This window comes from Astatotilapia calliptera, chromosome 10 (genome assembly GCF_900246225.1).
Source record: "Astatotilapia calliptera chromosome 10, fAstCal1.2, whole genome shotgun sequence".
Lineage (NCBI taxonomy): Eukaryota > Metazoa > Chordata > Actinopteri > Cichliformes > Cichlidae > Astatotilapia > Astatotilapia calliptera.
In genome coordinates this window covers 12,572,248-12,594,419 of record NC_039311.1, presented here as the reverse complement: position 1 = coordinate 12,594,419, position 22,172 = coordinate 12,572,248, and the positions used below count along the sequence as shown (strand labels likewise).

General features: G+C 41.2%; 1 protein-coding gene across 1 annotated transcript; it reads right to left on the bottom strand.

Annotated features, from left to right (window-relative positions):
* Positions 1-182: 182 nt before the first annotated feature.
* Positions 183-20,266, bottom strand: ubash3ba (ubiquitin associated and SH3 domain containing Ba). The gene is made up of 15 exons (XM_026182197.1): positions 19,925-20,266; positions 19,564-19,738; positions 6,879-6,932; positions 6,444-6,630; positions 5,415-5,613; positions 4,543-4,712; positions 4,219-4,427; positions 3,985-4,129; positions 3,679-3,799; positions 3,459-3,581; positions 3,218-3,310; positions 2,770-2,914; positions 2,570-2,676; positions 2,190-2,299; positions 183-2,081 (listed from the first exon to the last, which is right to left on the bottom strand). Exons 2-15 carry the CDS (start codon positions 19,689-19,691, stop codon positions 1,944-1,946), a joined length of 1,929 nt encoding a protein of 642 aa, XP_026037982.1. The 5' UTR covers positions 19,692-19,738; positions 19,925-20,266; the 3' UTR covers positions 183-1,943.
* Positions 20,267-22,172: the final 1,906 nt, after the last annotated feature.

Here is a 22,172-nt window from a genome sequence, read left to right as displayed (position 1 = left end):
AAGAAACGGAAGTCTGAAATGTTATAAACCACAACTGGCAGCATGATGTCTGAAAATAAAATGTGTGAATGGTCTAAGTATCTGCAAAAAACTAGTTCCTTTTCGTTTATGACTTGCACAAGTGTTTTTAATCAGAGATGTATGCCACTGGGTTTAAAAAAAAATAGGGTGGCACAGGGGGCTCCAGGAAATCCAGATATTTAATCAGAAATAAAGTTATCATAGAAAAGAATTATTTTCAGATTCATGCGCAGGGGTTCTGCACAAGACTTTAAATATAACTCTGCGGTGGACAGTTGTTTTAAAGTGGAAAAAAGCATTCAGACTTTTTACTTTAGTAAAAATTACAACCTTACTTGGTAGCCTAACAGTACTCAGTTTGTATAATCAAACATTAAAATACCTGAAGTACATATATAGTACAGGTACCTCAAATAGTACCTGTACTAATTATGTAGAATGGCAATTTTCAGACTCATACATATTATTATTATACATATTGTCATAATTATACATTCATGTGTATGTCTCTTTAATAATTTTAATTACTTATATGTTGCTGAATAGCTTGCTCTAATAAAATGCAATTTATCTGCAACACAAGAAAAACCTAAAGCCTTCAAATAAATGGTGTTGAGTACATTGTATCCAAAATATAGTGGTGCAAAAGCACCACACATACATAACATAAAATACAAATACATTAAACCTGTGCTCAGAGATTTAATATCAAAGTGTAAAATGAGTTTGATGTCCCTGTATTCATTACTGTTTTAAAAACAAATCAGAAGTTGCAACTGGTACAGAATAAACCCTAAAGCAACTAAACTTATTTGATATGCATTTGTGCAGACAGTTTACAGTAAGGGGATATTGGCAGCACTGCTCTACTGCACTGCAGTGTCCACTTATGCTCGTTTTCTTGCTGCACGAGAAGAGGGAGTAAGGTCTTTACAGAAGACATGGAGGGCTGATATATGCTGGCCTTCGTAGCTCCACAACCTTGTTTTATTAATTTTTAGAGTATCGGTGGATTTTCAGATTCATGCAGCAAATAACTGATATCTTATGTAATCCAGAAAAAGTAAAATTCATCACGTTGTCGAAAAAGTACTGTCGTGGTCAGAGAAAGCAAGCAGAAGGTTCAGTCGATAAAAAACAACAACACAGCAACATTCTGTATATTATCATATAAATTTTCTTGGTCATATTGACTTGGTTGTCTCCAGACAAATCCCATAGGCCATGGCTTACAGCAAGATTAAATGAGTCATGTGGCCATGTAAATGTCAACACAGAAGAAAATGATATGACATTTTACAGGAATCAAACCTATAACAAGCTACCCACCTGAGCACCAAAAAACGATGAAGATCAGTTCCTCCCTGTCTGATTGTCAACATTTCTTTTGTGCTTTTTGTGTTTGTTTTTTTTCACCAGAGGGTCACAGCTACAAGTTAAATAGTTATTTTTGACCCACGGCAATATAGTTTTTCTGATACACAAGTCTTTCTCAACTAATTCTGGTCACAGTGTGTGAGAAGGCAGCAGAACACAAAGTCGTCACCCACTCCCCTCTCTGCCAAAGAGGGGCCCGCAGACACAGTTTAATGAGGCACCCTCTCGTGACATAAAACCTGATTCATCGGCAACCATCAACAAATCAAACAGCCATCTGCATTCCTCGCAGCACCTCTACATTTTGGGTTAACAAGTATATCGCTGAGGATAATGCAGCAAAGTCCCGCCCAAACTGTAACACATTTTTCTGTAATCTCCACACAAACTGTACATTCCCGTTCCTGAGCAGTGTGTTTGAATACATTTGCCTTCATTTATGCGCTTCTTTTTTGTTTTTTCTTTTTGTTTTTTGCATGATGTCTTTTGATGGAAGCCACTTTTTGTTCAGCAGTTCAAGATAAGAGAGCCAAAGAGCAAATCCTTCAATCTTGCATTAGCATTTCCCTCCAGTTGAAACTGTGATTGGGCCCGTGTGTCAGAGGCAGAATCGGTGGGTCGACCAGCTGCCACACCCCAGTCTCTCCCATTTCTTCGCAACTGCAAAATCCCAAGTAAGGAATCTGGACAAAAGAAGACACAGATGTGCATGTTGTCCAAAAAAAGCATTGGGAAAGGGAGAAGTTACAAAGGAAATCAAAGAAGCGCCGAAACTGAAACGCTACACTGACCTTTCGGACAACTTGGACAAAGTCCTTGGAGTTTTGGGGGTTGAGGCCTTGTATCTGGCGAGTGCAGGCCTCCAGGGAGGAAGCATGGGCCACAAACAGGACCGTGTTTCCTGTGTGAAAGAGGTAGAGAACATAGAGTCACATTCCTCAGATACCATAAGCTTTCTGTCCCAAACTAAGCCATTGATGATGTTTAGTTTCTTGGATACGCGTGTTTTACGAGCTAAAAAGTCTAGCTAAGAAGTGTAAAAGTACAACACTGAAAACTACAGTTTTATCTACATAAAGTGGCTGTTTTAACCTGTGAATGTTGGCAACATTTAATGCTTACTAAGCAATTACTTAAAAATCCTGGATACATGTTAATTATTATACTTTACCCAAGTTTTTGCACTCAGTCAGGATCTCTCGGGTCACCTGGAAGCTCCTGCTGATGTAGGTGTCATAGGACTCTGAAACTGTCAATTTACTTATGGGAATATGAGGTCTAGGAGAAAAACGAAATAGATACTAGGGGTGAAGTAGATTGTAGGATCAGAGAAAACAGCACAACCTCCATAGTGTTAGTGTTGCTGTGTACCTATATGTTGTGTCCACACTCAGATTAGCAGCAGCCAGCTCAGCTGGAGGGATCCAGGAAGGTAAACATGTACCTGAAACCCACTTGGTCCATTCAAACAATCCTGGCTCCACACGGATTTTTGTCTTTCCGTCCTGCTGGAGACCTGGCAGAGAGTTGAACTGAGACTTACTCTTTTTGGAGTAAAATGTAAAGGAAATGTATAAATATGTGCAAACGAGGTAACCTTTAAAAAGGATTTGCCTTTTTAAAGCAGACATATTGATGTGTCTAAATACTACGAAGGTCCCGTTACACTTTATAAAATGGACCTAGAAAAGCCTCACTGTGATAAGACCTGAACTAAAGATTTATGACTCAAAGCTAACATTGAAAATATCACACAGTAGAAAGAAGCTGAGTAGGTGCTGGTGTCAGTACACTGACGCCTGTGAAGATGAGGTCCTACCTTGAAGAATGTGCTGAGTAGTCTGAATGCATCGAAGAGAAGGAGAGCAGTAAACAAAGTCTATTGTTGTATGGCTTTCTAACAGGGCTTCCCCTGAGATAGGACAAAATACAGTGTGATTCCACAGGCAAGAATGTCATGTAGTATGGGAAATAAAACATTTCAGTCTTAAAAAGCTCAATTCTTCAGAATCTCAGATAGCTTTACACTGGTAAATGATATAAAAGTAAAATATACCAACCAACAAGACGGGCCTGTGTGGCGCCAAAGACAGTAATTGGGCAATCCTTATCAAAGTCCCGGTGCCCACCACTTCGAGCTGGGAGACTGGTTGGCATGTTGAGATTAGAGCGAATGTATCTGCCTGCACAACACAAATAAAATATAATAAATCAAGTTAAACGTATTTAATGCCATACTGATGTGTAAAAAACATGGTCATCCCCCTATTAAACCCTTACCTTTGGAGTCAAAGCACTGAGTGACCCAGTGTTTGCCAAACACCACATCCATCCTCTCTCCATGGCGACACACAAACAGCCTCATCTTGGACAGGGACGGCTGACTAGCTGGTCTTGACACCTACGATTAGAATTGTTTGAAACTGAGTCATTAAAGACAACATGCACTAATCTGGAGCCTCTGCTAGGAGCCCACGCAGTAATTATTGTCATTAACAAACTCTTTACTGGGATTGTTACAGGACAACAGTGAGGTTTGTGGTGTTTTTTTGTTTTTGTTTTTTTTTACTTTAACACGGGCTGTACCTGCATAGGAAGACAGAGGCCTGGAAGGCTGGGAGGATCCACAAGACTGTCAAGTAAACTGTCATTTTGCTGTCCATCAAAAAATAGCCCACCAACAGTGCTGCTAGAGTTCGATGGAGAGGCACAGTTAAGAAAGGAGAAAGACCTAGAGAATGAAACAAAAAACAAAACACAAATGATTTAAATTGTTAATAGTTTTAAAAAGGGCACAGCAACCCTGTTTCCCTTCCTTACCCATGGACGACCCATGTATCAGACTCATCGGCACGGTTGACGTAGTTCTCAGGCAGGAGGCCGGACAGCCCTGTACTCAGCGAACTGCCAAACACCCAGCCTTCGCTAGCGGTGCTCTGCTCCATCGGAGACATGAAAATAAAGTCTCCTTGCAACAGCTCCAGCTCGTCATCGTTCTGAGGCATGTACGGGTACATGACTTGCAGTGTCTGCGGGGGGCCAGATGATTAAGAGCCATTAAGACGGCAGCAATTTCAAGTGCCCGAGCTACAACTGAGGAGCGGAAACATGCTTGTTAAGAGATGGCACTAAATGAGAGTGTACCTCGTGATTAGCAAACCGAATATCCCTGGAGAAGAGCACGGCCAGCCAGTCACACCCTGCAGACACGTCAACATTTTTGGCTAGCTTCTCCAAAGCCGGAAGGCTACTGGCTTGAAAGTGGTAAGCCAACGTGACATGAAGCTGTTTCTTATGGGGCTCAACATGAACATCTGGATTAAGGATAAAAAAGAACAGCATATACACACCAGTTATCCACAATAATAAAAGCACTGGCAGGTAAAGTAATTAACACTACAGATCGTGTCACAGTGGGATATTTATGTGGGAAAACCTGGATCCTGGCCTTCAGCATCTTTCCAAAGCCTACAAGTACCCCCAATTCAGCCCAACCATATTAAGCCTAACTCTAATATGTGCCTTTTCCATGCAAAAGTTAAGGGTTTCTTGGGATGCACCAGTTGAAAATATAGAAAATACTAGTACCACTTCTGACCTTTAACCTTGACGATAGCATACAGCCTATCTCTCATGTTACTATTAGCTAGCCTGGCTCTGTACCATGATACAGTTCCATGGTTGTAGTTTTTCGTCAATGGCTACATGATGGACTCTCTTAACCAGGCAAAGGAACTTCCAGGATATGGTATCAACTAGCGAGCCAAGCCCCAAATAATAATACATTAAGCAGTTCTGCCCAAATAATTCTAATACATGGGATAAGCAAGAGAGAATTGTATTGATCCTTTCATAAAACTCTTAGTCAGAAAGCAATTAGGCATGCAAATGTCTGTCTACTCCTTTGAACTAAATCATTGCTGCAGAGAGCCTGGGAGCATTAGTATCCAACACTGCGTCTGCAAGACAGCGTTCATGTATAACCTCTTAACCAAAGGGAAAAAGAGGACTTGAACCTGCTTTTGATGCGGCTTCAGTGGCAAAGTCAGCAGCAAAACTCTTCAGAACTTCTGCCATCTGTTCCTCCACGAAGAGACCAATGAAGGTTGAGGAGACATAGAGCTCCAGGGGGAGGGGCATAGGTATGCGACCCTTCCACTTGGCCATGGTGGTCTGGAGAGCATCGGACAGAGCCTCCACCTTCGCATCAGTACACTGAGTGTAAAGGAGATAACAACACAGGAAACTCAGTGATATACTGAACACTCTGTCATTGCTAGTGATCTCAGAAACAATCTGTACATGGGCAAATATAGAGTTTAGTGCAAACATACTTACATACATACTTATTTATTTCCACTGAATATATTTTCTGTAAGTTTAATCAACTTTTTAATATAAGCTTCTACTGTTATCCTGATGACATCCAGCTCTACCTGTCTACCAAACCTAACACCACTCTCCCACTTGTGACACCTCCAGGAAATCTGCTTTGCTTGCAACTCTGACTTTCTCCTGACTGGCCCCAAAGGTCTTCTTCTCACAGTCCCTTTGACTACCATGATGTTTACAGTAGAGTTTTCAGTTGCTCAGCTCCGCACCTTGACATCTGTGACACTCACCACTTTCAAATCCTGTCTCACAATGCACGCCTATGCATGCAAGGCTTTGAACTGGGAGAAATTGGGCTGAAATTCTACACATAGACGTAATGCTTTAACAAAGAGGAACTTGGGTCATAAGTTAGCTAACAACTGAGGGACAGATTTTAAATTTGAAGACCACAAAGAGGTTACAGGAGGTTAACCAATCCAGCAAACTCAAATCTAACATGTTGTATTTGCAAGCACTTCTTTCAGTTCTAAACTGTTCACTGCGTTCTCTGCAGCAAGCTTCACGCGGAAATGTGACAGCATACATTAAATGTTTACTGTACATTTGCAGAAACTGAAAACAACTTCCTCTGGGTGAGCACAAATAATTTAAATACACACACACACACACACACACACACACACACACACACACAGGAAGTTGAGACTGACCATGAAGAACTGGCAGAGGGTAATGTGGGGAAAGATGTTGTGTGCCTTGTTCTTGCCACAAGACAGGCGGGACTGCTTCCAGAAGTGCGTGAGCTGCTGGAGCAGTGGCCCACTTGGTCGCAGATATAACACATACTCTCTGGGTAGAGGGTCATCCAGGAAGGGGTCATCGACATGGGAAAAGAGCCTGGAGTGACCAAGATCACGTCAAGTGGAAAGAGGGAGAAAAAAAAGCTGTGATAATGGAAGATAAAAAGGAAGGAGCAGCTAATGTCCAGCAGAGGGCAGCGATGGTTGTAAATGCAATCTGATGTGTCAATAAAATGTTACATTAGGTCAGTATATTTTTGCCATGTCAAGAATATCCATTTGATTTCCTGTTAAGCAATAACAACAGGGAGCGTAAATATGAGTGTGCGCATGTGTTGCTCTCACCAGTCACAAGCCGCCTGGACGTTTTTCCCTCCTGTCGAAACCAGAGCTTTTAGGCTGCAAAACAGGAAGAGAAAGCAAGAGGGGGAGATCAAAGCACAGCCACACAAATCAATACTTTCTCTTCCGGACTGTATTTATTAGGAAGAGACTGCTGCGTCTCCGTGTGACTGTGAACAAAGAACAAACATCCAGAGAGACCAGTAAAAAGACAGAAAGCACACAATGATTCTTTCATTATTCATACCAGAGGTTCATGAAACACTCTGACTTGAAGCAGCTAGCTTCTTTGCTAAGAACTAAGAATGCACTAGGACAGTCTGGTTCTATCATCAGTTAGGTGTGGCCACCTACAGGGAGATGCATCTCCCTGTGTTAGTGTTAACTGAGGTCGAACTTGAAGCCGAGCACACTCGAGTACGGTAACAACACATTCAAATCACTCGTCTCATTGCTTAAAAATGTAGGCCAACAAAACCCCTGTGTCACGATACCAAGATCTGCTATAAATGACAGATAAAATAACGCCTTTGGTTCTAAAATGATATAAAATGAACGGTTCCTACCACAAGATTTATCTGTGTCATTTTATACTCTAATTTCTTTCTTTTTTTCCTGAAACAGAGAGCTGATTGAATGATTACTCTCGAGTGTTCAAAATCTAATTAGCATCTTTTTATAAAAGCTCTGTTATCGCAGGCTGCCTCTGAAGGGATTTGCTGATTCAAGGAGGTTTCTTCAGCTCTTAGAGGACTAACACAGATTATATCTGCAAGAGACGGTAATTTAGAAGGTTCAGAGCATACACGCACTGCAAATCTTTGGTGCACTGTAGCATAAACTTTGCTGTTTTGTCGAATATATCTTATGCTTGGTATTACAGCCTGTAAGAGCTGGATTCCTGATAAACGAGTAAAGAAAGGAAGTAGACAGTTTCATGTTTAAACAACAGGGAATTCATGTTAAGTAACTGCACGTTGCTTTGTAGCATTTAAGCTTTAAAGCTCAGCTACAAGCCACCCAACTCCATCTCCTTTGAGCTTTGTAGGGTGCTTGAAAATAAAGCAGAACTCTGAGTCTGTTTAGCTCTCATTCATTGCAACAGATAACCCTAAAAGCAAAACCTTCAAAATAATGTCACATTTTTCTAAACGATATCTCTATTCTCACATAAGAGAGCTTTGCTTGTTGGTACTCTTAATGGCAGTTCTAATGAGCCATAAAACTGAACAAGGGGTCGTATTCTGCATCATTGTATGGTCACCATTTGACTGAATTTATAGCGTGATGCGGACAGAGTTCATTGTGCCGCCCTGATGTTCGAACTCAATGAGCTATTTTTAAATTTGTCCCAGTGAGAGGGTCCTAGATACGGCGAAATCCCCCAACCCTGGGGCAGTGCGCACTGAAAGAGCACAGCGTGCACGCTGAGAGCGTCAAGCCTACAGGATCCTAACAGATGGCTCACACAGATCTACATAAAGACTTGAGTTATATATCAGCTACAGTGAGAGTCAAAAAATTTGGTTAGTCTATGGTTAATCTATTATTTATGCTATTTTAGCACTACACCACCACTGTAAGGAGGAGGTTTTAAGAAAGAGAGTCAGTTGTCCTTTTCAAAAGATTCCACCTGGTTCTGTGTGGAGGAGGAAAAGAAGGGGATTTTCTCTCAGAAGGCATGATGGGATTACATGCAGATGTGACTGAGACGTCACAAAATCCAATCCAGGCTGGAACATTGGATTCTTGCTTCTTATCTCCTTGGTATTTTATGAGAGTGAACCCTTGCGATATTAAATAATAGTAATGCTCTTAGTGCGGAGTCACAGAGCAAACTGATGCAATGGCACTTGAATTTAATCTTCCTTTTTTTTTAAAGCTTTTCAAAGGAGAAGAACCCCCGATCCATGTATAAACAATAACACAACATCAAGCAGGATGGTGTTGCCGTTTTTTATTCATCTGTGTGGCACAGATTTTTAAAAAGGGCAATGTTTTAAACAAAAGATTTTTTTGTATGTGTGTATTTTGAAAATGTAACGCACAAGATTGGAGTTTAAGCTTAAGCTTTTCGTGGATCAGTCCACGTGAAAAGGACATCATTACCGACTCTGGCAACACTTCAAAGTAAAAACATCGATGCTGACACGTTTGATCAAATCATACGTTTCAGCTAACAGCCGATTCAGAAATATGTCTGCCTGAAACTTGTCGATTTTTCCTCCTTTATTAAATCCATGAATAAAATTCTTGAGATTTCCGAATGTCTTTTGTGAGAGTGTCCTCGACTGAAGTAGGTAACAGTAACCGAGCAGGTTTTTTCATGCCTGGAGAAACAGAGGAGCCTCTTCCTGTGAGGAAGCCGTGCTAAATACCACCAGGCTTGCTTCGTTGCAGCATGTTTCACTGTGGTTTGTGCTGTGTTTTTTTTTTTTTTGCTACCATTTTTCTTCATGATTGTGCTTGATGGCTCACTTTGGAATCGTTATACAGGTGGCCAGAGTATTCACACTCAAACCTCTAGTGTGACTCCTCTGGTGGAACTTGTAAGTGTAATGTTCTCACGATGAGCTCTTCCATGCATAGTTCCCTTAGAAAAGAATATCTTTATATTAAGATACTGATTAAGCAAGAAATCACATGCATGTGATGTATTCCTTCGCCAGAAGTTTAATAAAGAAGGTAATCTTTCCACAATTTTTAACGCTCATATTGGAATATTATAATAAACTGCTCCACATTTTGAAAATGAAATATCCTCATACTAAATTATAAATGTAGCAATACTTTTTTCAAAACCCCACTTTCAAATTTGGTGCCTTCTTTATTAAACTTTCCCACATTTCTAATAGTTTTGGAAAAAGAAATGAGCTGATTTAAGTATGCGTTGTTCTTGGTATTTCTTGCAATCATTTCCAAGCTGTGGTGAGGCCGTTTTCAGAAATATCTTTAACTTTTTTAAAGCCTTACTTTCATGGTCTGATTTTGACTGACATGCGGGACCACAAGGAAGTCGTAGTACACCAACAGACATGCTTAAAGGTGTCATGTATACTTTCGCCACCGCAAATTCCTACATGCCTGTCTGCATTTCATAATCTAACCTCAGACGAGTGCCTACTTTACAGAGTGGTTATGACTGATAACAAGAACTAGGCGTCGCACAACCCATGTAGATCATATCAGTGTAGATATTTGGATGCAGTCTTGGTAAAAAGAGAGTACATTTCGAAGGTTTTCTAATAAGGACAAACACCTCATACTGGTTGTCAAGCACAGTGGTGTAGGTGTGATGATTTCAGCTTGTTTTTCAGTAAAAGGACCTTAGCACCTCGCAGCCGTTGAGTCGACCACGAAGTCGTCTGTATGGCAAAATGTTACAGAGTCAGCTGAACTAAAGCGACGCTGGAAAGAAGAGTGGGTCAAACATCCTCCACAACAATGTGAGAGACTGAGACAGTCATACAGTTATCCGGTCGTTAAGTGATGACATGATGAATCCTATTTCCCGGCCTAAAATAGCTGTGTCGCTAGCGGTCACGTAGCACATCATTATATACCAGCTAGCCAAACTTCAGTAACCCTACAAACATCACTGCTGTTTAGTTTTCTGTCTTCATTTATGTTGGAAGTGATAATTTTAATTTGTTTCCAAAACCCGGTAGTCAGGACATGCTATATTGTATTTAGATAGCAGGGAGTTAGCTCGCTAGCTTCTAACTTCTAACTCCGTTGAATGTCATAAATTCCGTTTTCATGGATGCCTAGCTGTTAAACTCACCTGGGAGAGCAGAACGCTGATCATTTTATTAAAGATGAAAGACTTTAGACAGTTTTTCAACTCTCAGTAATGCCATAGTGATCGTTTGATATATGGACCTGCAGCGGAGTTTAGGCCCAGACACGGCTAGTGACGTCAGACTTAACGGCTGGATTGGTGCTAAAGGCGAATCTATAAGTTAAATAAATAATATAATGGTTACATTTAACTAATTTTAAGACCAAGTGAGGACAAGATGTAGAGTCTTGACAGACAGAATATTGTCTATTTTTTTCATTAAAAATAAATATACGCACCTTAACCACTTTAGAGTAGAATGATAAATAAAGACAACACTGCCATAAGTACAGAAAACAAAATAGTTGAACCAGTTATTCCAGCCTTCACTTACTAAAAATGTTAAATGCCAAAAAAGGCAAAGACTTTTTGACTATAGTGGTCGATGCGTTTTCTTTTACCATGAATTAATTCCATGTTTCAAATGGTTTTTCTATGTCGTTCCAGTATATATATTTGTTAGTGAACGCACTCTGGATTAGTAATAGTTTCTGTCACGCCGAAGTATAAGAGAAAGTGACTATTATTGAATGGAGCTTTAACTTAATTTGCACATGCACCACGGCTGCACGCAACACAGAAAACAGCTTTTCATGGCAGCCACACATGGCAACTGTGTTTAGTTCCTGTTTCCACATTTAAGCCCACTTCAGATAAAGTGTTGTGTTGCATGTTAAAACAGCAGTGTTTCTGGTTTTTCACACGTGTAAACATACAGCGGACTATTTATTACAGCTGAACTGGATATTTTTCCATGCAGGTTAGCTACATAAATTTCCAAAGAAGTAGCAAACCACAAATGAAGAACAGAAGTTAAAAAAAGAAGCATATCAACACATCTTAGGACACACACAAATGTGTTAAATGCTCCCAGGGGCCCCCTCCTGACTTCACTCAATAGGCAAATGAACATTTCCTGTTTACAAGCCACACAGTTTTTGCCACTTATTACAGCCACAGGGCTGAGAGGACTGATGCTGCTAAAACCAGACTGCAGCCTGAGGAAAGCCCCCATCAGGAGAGGAAAGGGGCTCCCCTTCGGCCAATCTAGCAGACTATGCAAATGGGTGGTAAGCCCACGCCAGACATGAGGCCGGAACAGCTGATTCATCATTATAGTTCACGATACATTGCCTACAAGTATCCTTATACACAACAAGGCTGATGCATTCATGCCAACAAAGCAATAATGCTCACCGACTTAACATTTCCATTATGTAGGTTTATTGTATATGTTGAAAGAGATGCTTTATGGCATTTTGTTTCCTTAGAGTTAGTGACACTAAGCCAGCTATCTGTGGTAGGATTATAAAAAGGTCCTTGCAAAATTTTCTATCAAGAGATCCATCTCTGACCCTGAAAAGTTTGAAAATCCCACTATTAAACTAGCCACATCTTTGAGGTCAATTTGCTTTGCACAAAAAGTGGAAGCAGCGCAAAGTTGTAAGCACACTAATGTTTAGACATTTGCCTGCTAACACCTCTACAGCTAATTTGTTTTATCTTGTCTGTTTAATCTACTAGTAGATGCCCGTGCATCAGTGTTGTTTGGCCTGTTTGTTCTGTTGAAATGGCTTGAAATGAAAACAATATGATGCTTTTATAAGGTGCTGTAGGTGCATAACCGCAACAAATAAATATTTTAAGCCATTGCTAGGCAGTTGTTAGGCAACATGATGACATTATAACATGACATAAAGATATATTGGTAGCTAACTGGTTCTCAACATAATATATTGTGTAGAAGCCAGGTTATATATGACAAATGATATTTCAAGTTTTAATGACACTTTCTTTAGTTTTACGGCATCTCAGCTTGTGAGTGTTTGTAGTGTTTGTGTTTGCAAACTAGAGGTGACCGCAGCAATCTGCTAGGAACCGCTAGTGTGAATGTATCTGACCATACAATCAGAAACAGACTTCATGAGGGTGGCCCGAGGACTCAGCGTCCTCTAGCGGGCCCTGTCCTCACTGCCCAGCACCGTGGAGTCCAACTGGCGTTTGTCATGAAATGCCAGGATTGGCAGGTCCACTTGCACCCTGTGCTTTTCAAAGATGAGAGCAGGTTCACCCTGAGCACATGTACAGGATCTGGAAAAGCCATGTAGAAAATTATACTGCCTCTAACATCACATGACTGGTTTGGTGGTGGGTCACAGACCTCTACAGGCTAGGCAACGGCACCGTGGCAGCCATTAGGTTTTGAATTGCAGCAATTACATTTCAGCAAAATAATAATAATAATAATAATAATAGATTGCATTTATACAGCGCTTTTCGAGACCCTCAAAGCGCTTTACAATTCCACTATTCATTCACTCTCACATTTACACACTGGTGGAGGCAAGCTACAGTTGTAGCCACAGCTGCCCTGGGACAGACTGACAGAAGCGAGGCTGCCATATCGCGCCATCGGCCCCTCTGGCCAACACCAGTAGGTGGCAGGTGAAGGGTCTTGCCCAAGGACACAACGACCAAGACAGAGAGAGCTGGTGATTGAACCGGTTACAAGATGAGCTTCCCAACCCCCTGAACCACGGTCGCCCCTAACCCGCCTAACCTCACTTTTTTTTCAGGGCGTCTTTGAATTCAGTCCTCTCTAAGTTGATCATTTTCGTTTCCATCAAACGTGTTCCTAAAACATTACGTAGTTCGTATCAGTATAGATATCCAGCATGATCACTTTCCCACTGAGATCTGATGATTTTTTTGAGCAGTTTATTAAAATACCAATTCGGATTTTCCTAAATCTTGCCCCTTACAAATACTCTCAATATTTAAGTAATTAAAAAGACAAACACAAAAACTAAAAATATTGAAAACTAAACAAAAACTAGCTTTTTCAAATAATAAAAACTGAAGTGCAATAAGGAAACTAAGTGAAACTAAACTGAATTAAAACAAAAACTCAATACTGAAAAAAATTAAGAAATAAATTTAGAGAATACATAAATATATATACTTTGATCTCTTGGTGTTGTACATTCAGAGCTTTCTTTAGAGCTATCAAAGCAACATTTCAGTATCACCCCTCTAACCGTACACTGCTTGCCGTACAAAGCAAGCAGTGTACGGCCCGTGACATGGGCCTCTACTCTTCATTATTTCCACACAATCGACACATCAAATCCACAAGATCTGACGGAGAAAGTCAGAGATTGACACCAGTTAATGAACTGTGAGCCGTTTGTGTTACTAAAGTTAATGTTTAGTCGCTCGCCGAGCTTTGCCGTTTGAGCAATTGATCAGAAATGCTTCTAAAACAACTAAAACAAAGTGTGCTGTTTTAGCATGCTATTTTTAGTGCCCCGTGACGTCAGTGAAATGAGTGCACAGGGCAAATGTTTCACTAAGAATATGTGAGGCTCGGTGCCAAAACTGTGACGCATAGCACAGCATTCATCAAAAGTCCGCGGATGTGTCATGCAAAGCAAAGCAAAACAGCAAATGTTCAAGAGCTGCAGTTGGCACGCACATGGATGCTTTCTGAAAGCTAAAATCAGGATCTTTATTCTAGTTTGGGGGTTTTTTGGGGTTAAATTACACCTGAAAATTTTGTTTCCAGGTCTCAAAGGTCAGATTAAAATTGGCCTGTCGACAGGTTAACAAATACAAGCTTAATCTAAATAGAGTTTTTAACTGTTTACATTTCCTAAAGTTTTGCATTTGTCTACTGAGAAAAAAAGTACAGCAACTCAAGAGGTATAAAAGGCTTTTACAATGCAGAAGAGACGTGCGAATCCCCTGCGTCAGCCACCCTTCAACCCTCAAACGAGCACACTCTAAAGGTCACAAGCCACTTCCGGAAATGGGCGACTTCCTCTTGGCCGTCTGCAATGCAAGCTCAGAGTTTGTTACTGCAAGCAGCCACTAACACGTCTGATGTACTCGTGAGCTACACTGAGTGACTGCTGTAAGATTTCCTCAGTTAAACTTAAACGGTTCCTCATTGATGCCTTTGGTGCGTGTTACACGGGAGTAAAGTTAATGCATGTAGCTGCTATGGTTGAGGCGGGAGTTATGAAACCGATGCAGGCAAGAGAACATTGTCCCACACCGACTTCCTCTTAAACAAACAAAAGCCTTTACAGACAGAAAGAACAGAAACAAAGACAGAAACGACAAATTTACCACATATTATGCTATCTGAGCATAGATACGTTAGAGCGCAGCAACCGCAGTGCCATCGCCCTCTTCACTTTAGACACACTGTCGGAAACCAACAGACATGGCAGTGCCTGAAGATAATTGCACGTGTTAAGGAATACAAAACAGAGGCTTTTGGTCAGCATTTGTCAGGGTTTATACTGGAGCTCAGAAGGGCTGCATTCTATTTCACAATCAACACCAGATTTAGGCCAAATAAACAAATGAAGGGCACATTTATGGCATTTATTATGCTAAACTGCCAGATATTAGACAGACCCAGCCTTTCAAAAGCAGCAATTTTCTTAGAACTTGTGTTTAGTTATGATGTTATATTTTCTAATACGCCACTTATTAAAACCTGATCACCTGATTACCCCATAACATATATTTTTATTTCAGATTTTGGATTCTGTGTGACAATCCTGGATGCACGAGAGTTTATGTGACTTTTGGGATGAAGCACAGACCTTCTGACTGAGAAGTGGTCATGCTGCATAATTCATTACAAAAGCCTTCACCGCTTCTAGTTTGTCTACATCCTGTTAGCATGAAAGTAAAAGTGAGCAAAAGGGTGTCTAAATATTTTATTTACTCTTTTAATTCCCCGCTTTGCTCTTTGTTCCTGCGGTTCTTGTTCTGCTGCATTGTGGTCATCAGCTTCACGCTTCAGTTGCTCCAAACTGCCACAATAAACACTGAGGTAAGGCATTTTAACGAATTAGTATGCTGGCTCATATCCTAATTTGTTTCTATTTCAGTCACATTTTTTTTCTTACAGCTGCTTCAAGGCAGGTCTGTGCTTCATGCATGGCTGACATGAAGAAGCCGCAGACACGCTGTCTGTTTCTCGTAGTTTCTCTTAACATAGTTCATCATTTGTTTAAATCAAGAGCTTAATTCCTCTCTTGACTTTCTCATGAGCTGTAAAACTGCGCCTAAATCTGCCATCGGCACAGGTACCTACAGTCAGCCGATACCATAGTTATGTCAAATTTAGCCTCAGGTAATACACTGCTCTGACGTTACACACTTATTGATAATTGGAGGTCAGAGAAAAGTCAGGATCCAAGTCAGGACAGAGGAAGGAAGACAGAGCAACTGCCTTACTGATAAAGTATAGCAGGCCGGAGAATACTGGGGATATAAACTCATGGCAAAAGTTAATATTTAACTACGGTGGCAGTAATGCAAGCAAATGTTTTATCAAGGAATTTCCCAGAACATATTGTTTACAAAATATCTGTAATTATACAGACCATATCTGGAAGTGGCCAGAAGCTTGGATATAACATCACAACAAAAGATCACCAAAAGTCCAGAAGATGGCTCGGTGTAGCTTCAAAAACAAAACGGTAGTTCTAGCCCGATACTCACAGTTGCTCCATATTTTTGGACACAAATTTCTGTTTCATGTGCAGAATTTGTTTACCCTTAAGGTGTTGACGTGGTTAACAAAGATATTGCATTTACAGCTATTTTTGCACGCACTTCCTCCCCCCACACTATAATGTAAAAAGACTCAGTTTAAGATCTTGTTGAGGATCCTTTGCACGATGTCTGGAGTCTGTGGACCTCACCAAAGATTCTTTCTTTGTCATGCTTTGCAGGCCTTTGCTGCAGCTGTGTGTAGCTGTTCTTTATTTGTACTTCTGCCTTCATTTTTGCATTCAGTACGTGGAATGCATGCTCGACTGGCCAAGTCAGTCAAGTGATCGGCTTGGCCATTTTCGGCTCTGTAATGGCCTTTCTGTTCTTGAGGCTGATGAGTGTTTTGCGCCTTGAAATCGCTACGTTTTTCTCTCTTGAAGTCTTCTCTTTGCAGAGGGATTAGTTAATGATGAGCCTACATAATGGAGAGTTTCAGCACTTTTCTTTACCATAGAAAAGATGCTGTGATCATACACCAGTTGTCTTCAGTAGAGGTCCAGCCCCTTTACATTGCTCACTATGGCATAGATTTTATTTAAAATAAAATTATATTTGCCATTTTTATTTTCTAGAAAAGAAAAAGTATCCAAATAAAAGGAGCTTAACTCTATATCATGTCCTCGGTCTTTTATTATGGCAAGTCTGTGTTGTAAGGCTCAGTTTTCCAACCGTCTTCCAACCATCTGACACCATTATCGCAGAGAAAGAGAGACCACTGTCCGTCCATGTCCTATCTGATTACACAAGCCAGTTCCTGGATGACTCAGCAGACCCCTCGCTGCCCAATTAAAACAGAAAGCCCAATTCTCCGTGTTCGTGTATGCGTGTGTGTACATGATTCATGCTCCCTACTCCCTGAAAAAAAAAAAAAAGAACTCTAGCACAATGAAGCTGCTGTTCGCTCGAGCCATGACTGATAACTGATTTTCCTATTAGTACCTCTCCCTCTCACAATACCAACTGGGAGAGAAGCTGACAACAAAACCTAATAAGCAGATGTTTATTTTTGATATTTTACAGCAACGTGTCTGGCGTGGTCGTCAGAGTAGATTCTGACCGTTTGAAACACATCTGCAGAACACAGATAACTTTTAAGTGAATCGAACTACAGCCCCCAAATGTCTTAATCGTGGATTTCTCCGTTTCTGACACGAGTATTTCATTTAGAGAGGGTTACTGCAAAGCTGTCTGTGGTACAGAGACAACACTGGGACGTATTGCATTATCGCTTGATAAAGCAGACGTGACAAGCGTGTCCGAAAGCAGTTGCCTGTTTACACATCGATCAGATACAGAGCGACATTATCGCCTCATCTTTTACGTCTTTAATGTTCCACTTAGAGAAAAAAACAAATAGCTTTGTGTGCAGTTATTTCAAGACCAGAAAATGGTTAGTAAAACCTGTGCATATTTGATTCCCTAAAAATAAAATGGGATAAAGAACCGCAAGCAGTCACACATGTAATTAGGCTCCAAAAATATAAAAATGTCATGTTATATTTTGGTATCACTAGTCATATAAGTAAAAAAGGAGCCTCACACTTCATGAGGCTTTCTAGTGTTGCACAAAACACCTTTTATGTTTGTTTTCTAATATCATAAATAGGCCAGAGAGGCCAGACAGCCTTGAAGGCAGTGGCTCCTAATAATCCTGCTCCATTATGAATGTAATAGCCTCAATCAAATCAAAGTGTATCAGTCTGTCATCAATAATAGAAGCGAGCCCTGGCAAACAGGTTGCTCTGTCTGCATCGGTTCTTTGTGCAGAACGAGTGAGAGCTTCAGCCTGGAGCGATCAAAGCCGGGATGACCTCAGCCAGTTTTGCAGACGATAAAAAGGCTTAATTTTGGAGACGCTGCATCTTAAACAAAAGCGAAAGACTGTTCAACACTTTCGGCCTACTTGCAAAACTCTGCCAACTGTCACTGCTAAATTCTGACTCCTTGTTCTAAATGGTCAGACAGTTTTCTATCTGTACGATCCAGACGGCAAAACAAGCATCAGAGCTCGACGTTAATCGCGGCGCTCTCAGGTAATTCACTTTTGTCTGCTGTGGCAGTAATTTCAGCTTTCTTTTGATACCTGGGGAGAGGCTGAACATACAGAAAGGCTTTTGTGTGAGAAGATGAGGCTGCTGAAATATATGTAATGTGGGAGTCAACGGCAGAGCGAGCAATGAGAGACACTATGATTGCAGATTATGTGATTATGTGGAGTTTGCGCAGCGAGAGGAGGCTGAGATGTAAAAACCGAGCTCTGTGCAGAACTTCAAATTTGACACCTCTTCAGTATGTCGGGTTACACAAACCACATCATGTTTGATAAAACGCTCCTTTGCCCACAGGCTCGAGTGAAATAAAAGGCTCAGCGACAGAAATGTTCATAACTTTACTCACTAACAAAGCTGCGCATCCATTTTTTAAACTTCTCTTCTTTCCTGGTTTCAATAAACACATCCTTCTGTTGATTAACCCTCATTTTTTTATAAGAAAATGTGTTATTTATATGATTTTTTTTTGAGGGGGGGGAGGGGGGGGGTGCAATAGTAGTAAGCAGATCACACATTGTCATTTTCCAGTATAATTACATAATCCACAGACTACAATCACAAGCCAGTACTGCTTGTTTCCTGGCAACTTCTTTGCTCAGGGATGAATGAAAAGAAGTATTGAGAGGCACATCCAAGAGAGGCCCAGGGGGTCAGCTTCTCATTAAAAAAAAAACAAAAGCAAAAAAAAAAAAGACTGCCTCAGACAGCACTAAACATCTCCTGTCATTTTTTTATTACCCTAGCAGTGGGAAGAAGACCTAACAACACACGGACAGGTGCGTGCACAGCAGCACTGAGGTACTTTGGTTTGCTGGGGAGGCAACACTTGAGCTTAAGTCATTGTTGCTGTCTTTTTTAGCTGAGATTGAGTAGCTTGCGTTCATATTGTTGGACTAAATACTTTCTGCAGCACCGCAGAAAGAAAAGAAAAGAAGTAACGCATGGCACAATAGATAAGCCGAAATCCTACTGTGTAAAGCTGCTGTAGCATTTTTCTTTACGGGAGTCATCTGAGAAGACCCCACGGGCGATAATATGTATCAATAAACACGCACAGCTGAGCAGACTCGCTGCCTCTCCTTCCAGCTGCAGAGATGCTGCTGATCAGCTGCTGGTGTTGACGCCGAAAGGCAGATAAAGGAAAACTTTGACAGGCTGCTGATGGTCAGCTCTACAGTGTTTAATGGTGTGAGCAGTGTGTGAAGCTGCGTATACTCACGCCCTGGTCTTGGGGAAGCCCATGGACAGCAGTACGTCCAGAGTGGACCCATGTTTGATGGTGTTCGGCCGGTTCTGGCGCTGTCTCCGCGGGGTCACTTTGGCATACAGTTCCTCTTTAGCTGCCATAACTCACTGCTCCATCGGTACGTCAGGTCCACCCCTCCTCCGATGTACTGTCATTTGTTGGAAGTAATAGATGTGTATAGATATAGATAGACCGATGGGTGTAGAGAGTAAACCAGAAGAAGAAAGGAAGAGGCGAGCTATTTAAAGCAGGCTGCCCCGGCTGAAGAGGAAGCGCGTAGAAATCACGAAACAGTGCGGGGAAGCGAGCATGGTGAGACTTGGTCTAAACGCACTTAGCTTGTCAAGCTGCCTCCTGACGGACTCGCACATGAACTCAACAGCAGGGGGCTCAGCCATGGAAAGTCACTTCTGCGCTGTCAGCCGTGCCCCCGATCCACATTCGCCGAGCGCGGAGGCGAAAGTGTCTGACTCCCGCTCGCTGTTCGCATCCGGTGCTCTCGAGTGAGAAAGTCAGCCTTTCCACGCCGAAACGATGTCTTATTTATGAATGAATCCCGGAGCGAGGGGAAGGCTCAGCCTGTAAACGGTCGCAGGTCTGACTGCGCGGCCCCTCTTTCTCAGTTAAAGGGGCATACGCTTGTTTGTGAGAGGACAGGAAAGCTGTTATAAACGGAACCAGGGTGAAACTAAAAGTAAAGCCCACTCCTCTGCTTATATACGTGTGCGATGAAAGTAATGAGATTACTTGAGAAAGGGTGATGTAAAGAGCCGAGGTACGGCTGGATGGTGGAAAAAGTTGGTCACACTTCCTGTCTGCGAAAGTCTGTGTCGACACTACTCCGCATGCGCAGTGCACTCCAAAGGGGATCCGAGCACCATCAGTTGCCACAGTAACCCGCTCAATTTGCCCTACATTACTACGTGAAATATAGGTACTTCTAACTCTTACGGATCGCGGTGATGTGTGAATTCCTCCTGCAGTTAAGTGAATGATTTTTGTCATTTTAAAATGTATCTGTGTAGAGAATAGCACAACTTTTTTTAATGGTAGCTTTATTTTCTTTCATATTGACAGCTGTAGCATTTCAGCTTGTGTGTGAGATACACTTTTAAAGGAGAAAATAGAGCAAAGAACTGCAATAAAAATAGATAATCATGATAATAAGTAGCACCCCATCGTGTTTGAAACGAAGCATTAATTTTTAAACTCATCTGCATGACTATGATTATATATTTGTGCACGTGTGGCCATGTATTGAAAATGAAGGGCGACATGTCTCATACAGCTCAATGGACAAAAATGCTTACTTCTTATTCAGTCCACTGCCCATCGTGTCCATCACACATACTTAGCAGTAGGCATATTTTTCCATACATCCCAATAGTTATAAATTGAAACAACAGTTAAAACTTCAGAATTATAACAAAAATGTTTTACGATGACCTGGATTCCTCGCTCCATACTCAAAGCTGACGGGCAGCATTTGCTTTGGATTGTTGCTTGGTGGATGGACGCTACTCAAAAACCAAAAGGAACACTTTTTAATCAAAGTGTTGGATTAAATTAGTTAAACATACTGTATGTGGTCAGGGAAATAACAGAGAGGGTTCTTAGTTAGTCCTATGTCCTCTAGGTGGCCCTGTGCTCACTGCTGAGCCCCTTGGAGCCTGATTGGCATTTGCCATAGAATACCAGAAATTGAAAGTACAACACTTTTGCCTTGTGCTTTTCACACATGGGAAGAGGTGACAGACATGAAAGGGTCTGGACAAGCTGTGGAAAATGCTATGCTGCCTGCACCATCGCTCAGCACGACCGGTTTTGTGGTAGGTCAGTGATGGTCTTGAGAGGAATGTCCATGGATGGAAGCAAAGGCCGCTACAGATTAGGCAACGGCACCCTGATTACCAGTAAGTATCGGGTTGAAATCTGTGGACCCACTGTAAGACCCTACGTTGGTTCAGTTGTTCCTGGGTTCCTCCTGAGTCCACAACAATGCTGGGCCTTATGTGGTGAGAGTATGCAGGCAGTTATTGGAGGATGAAAGAATTAATACATTGACAGGTCCCATGTTCACCTGATTTAAATCCAGCTGAACTCCTCTGGGACATTACGTTTCTGTCTATCTAATGCCACCAGGTTGCACCTTAGACTGTCCAGTCTAACTCCTGAGTACAATTCTAAGTTGCTACAGTGAAATTTTAGTAAAATGTACTTTTAATTTTAAGAGTATCTTTGAATCCAGCCCTCTGTAGGTTGATCCTTTCGTTCCTAACACATTACCCAATCTATATTAAAATAGAAATCCAGCATGATTTTCCCCCACACATATGATATAAAGTGTTCCTTTATTTATTTTTTGAGAAGGGTATAATGAACTTTCCCCAGTTTCAAAAATAAAAGTGCTGTTCCACTGTCATTTTAGTCTATACATGGCAGACAAAAAAAAATCTAACATGCGGCAATAGGCTTATAAGGAATTGATGTACATGTGCTTTAACTTTATTGGATCAGCATGTATTTGCAAGTAAAACTAATTTTTATAAAAAGAGCAGTATTTATAGGGTCAGTGAGGGTTG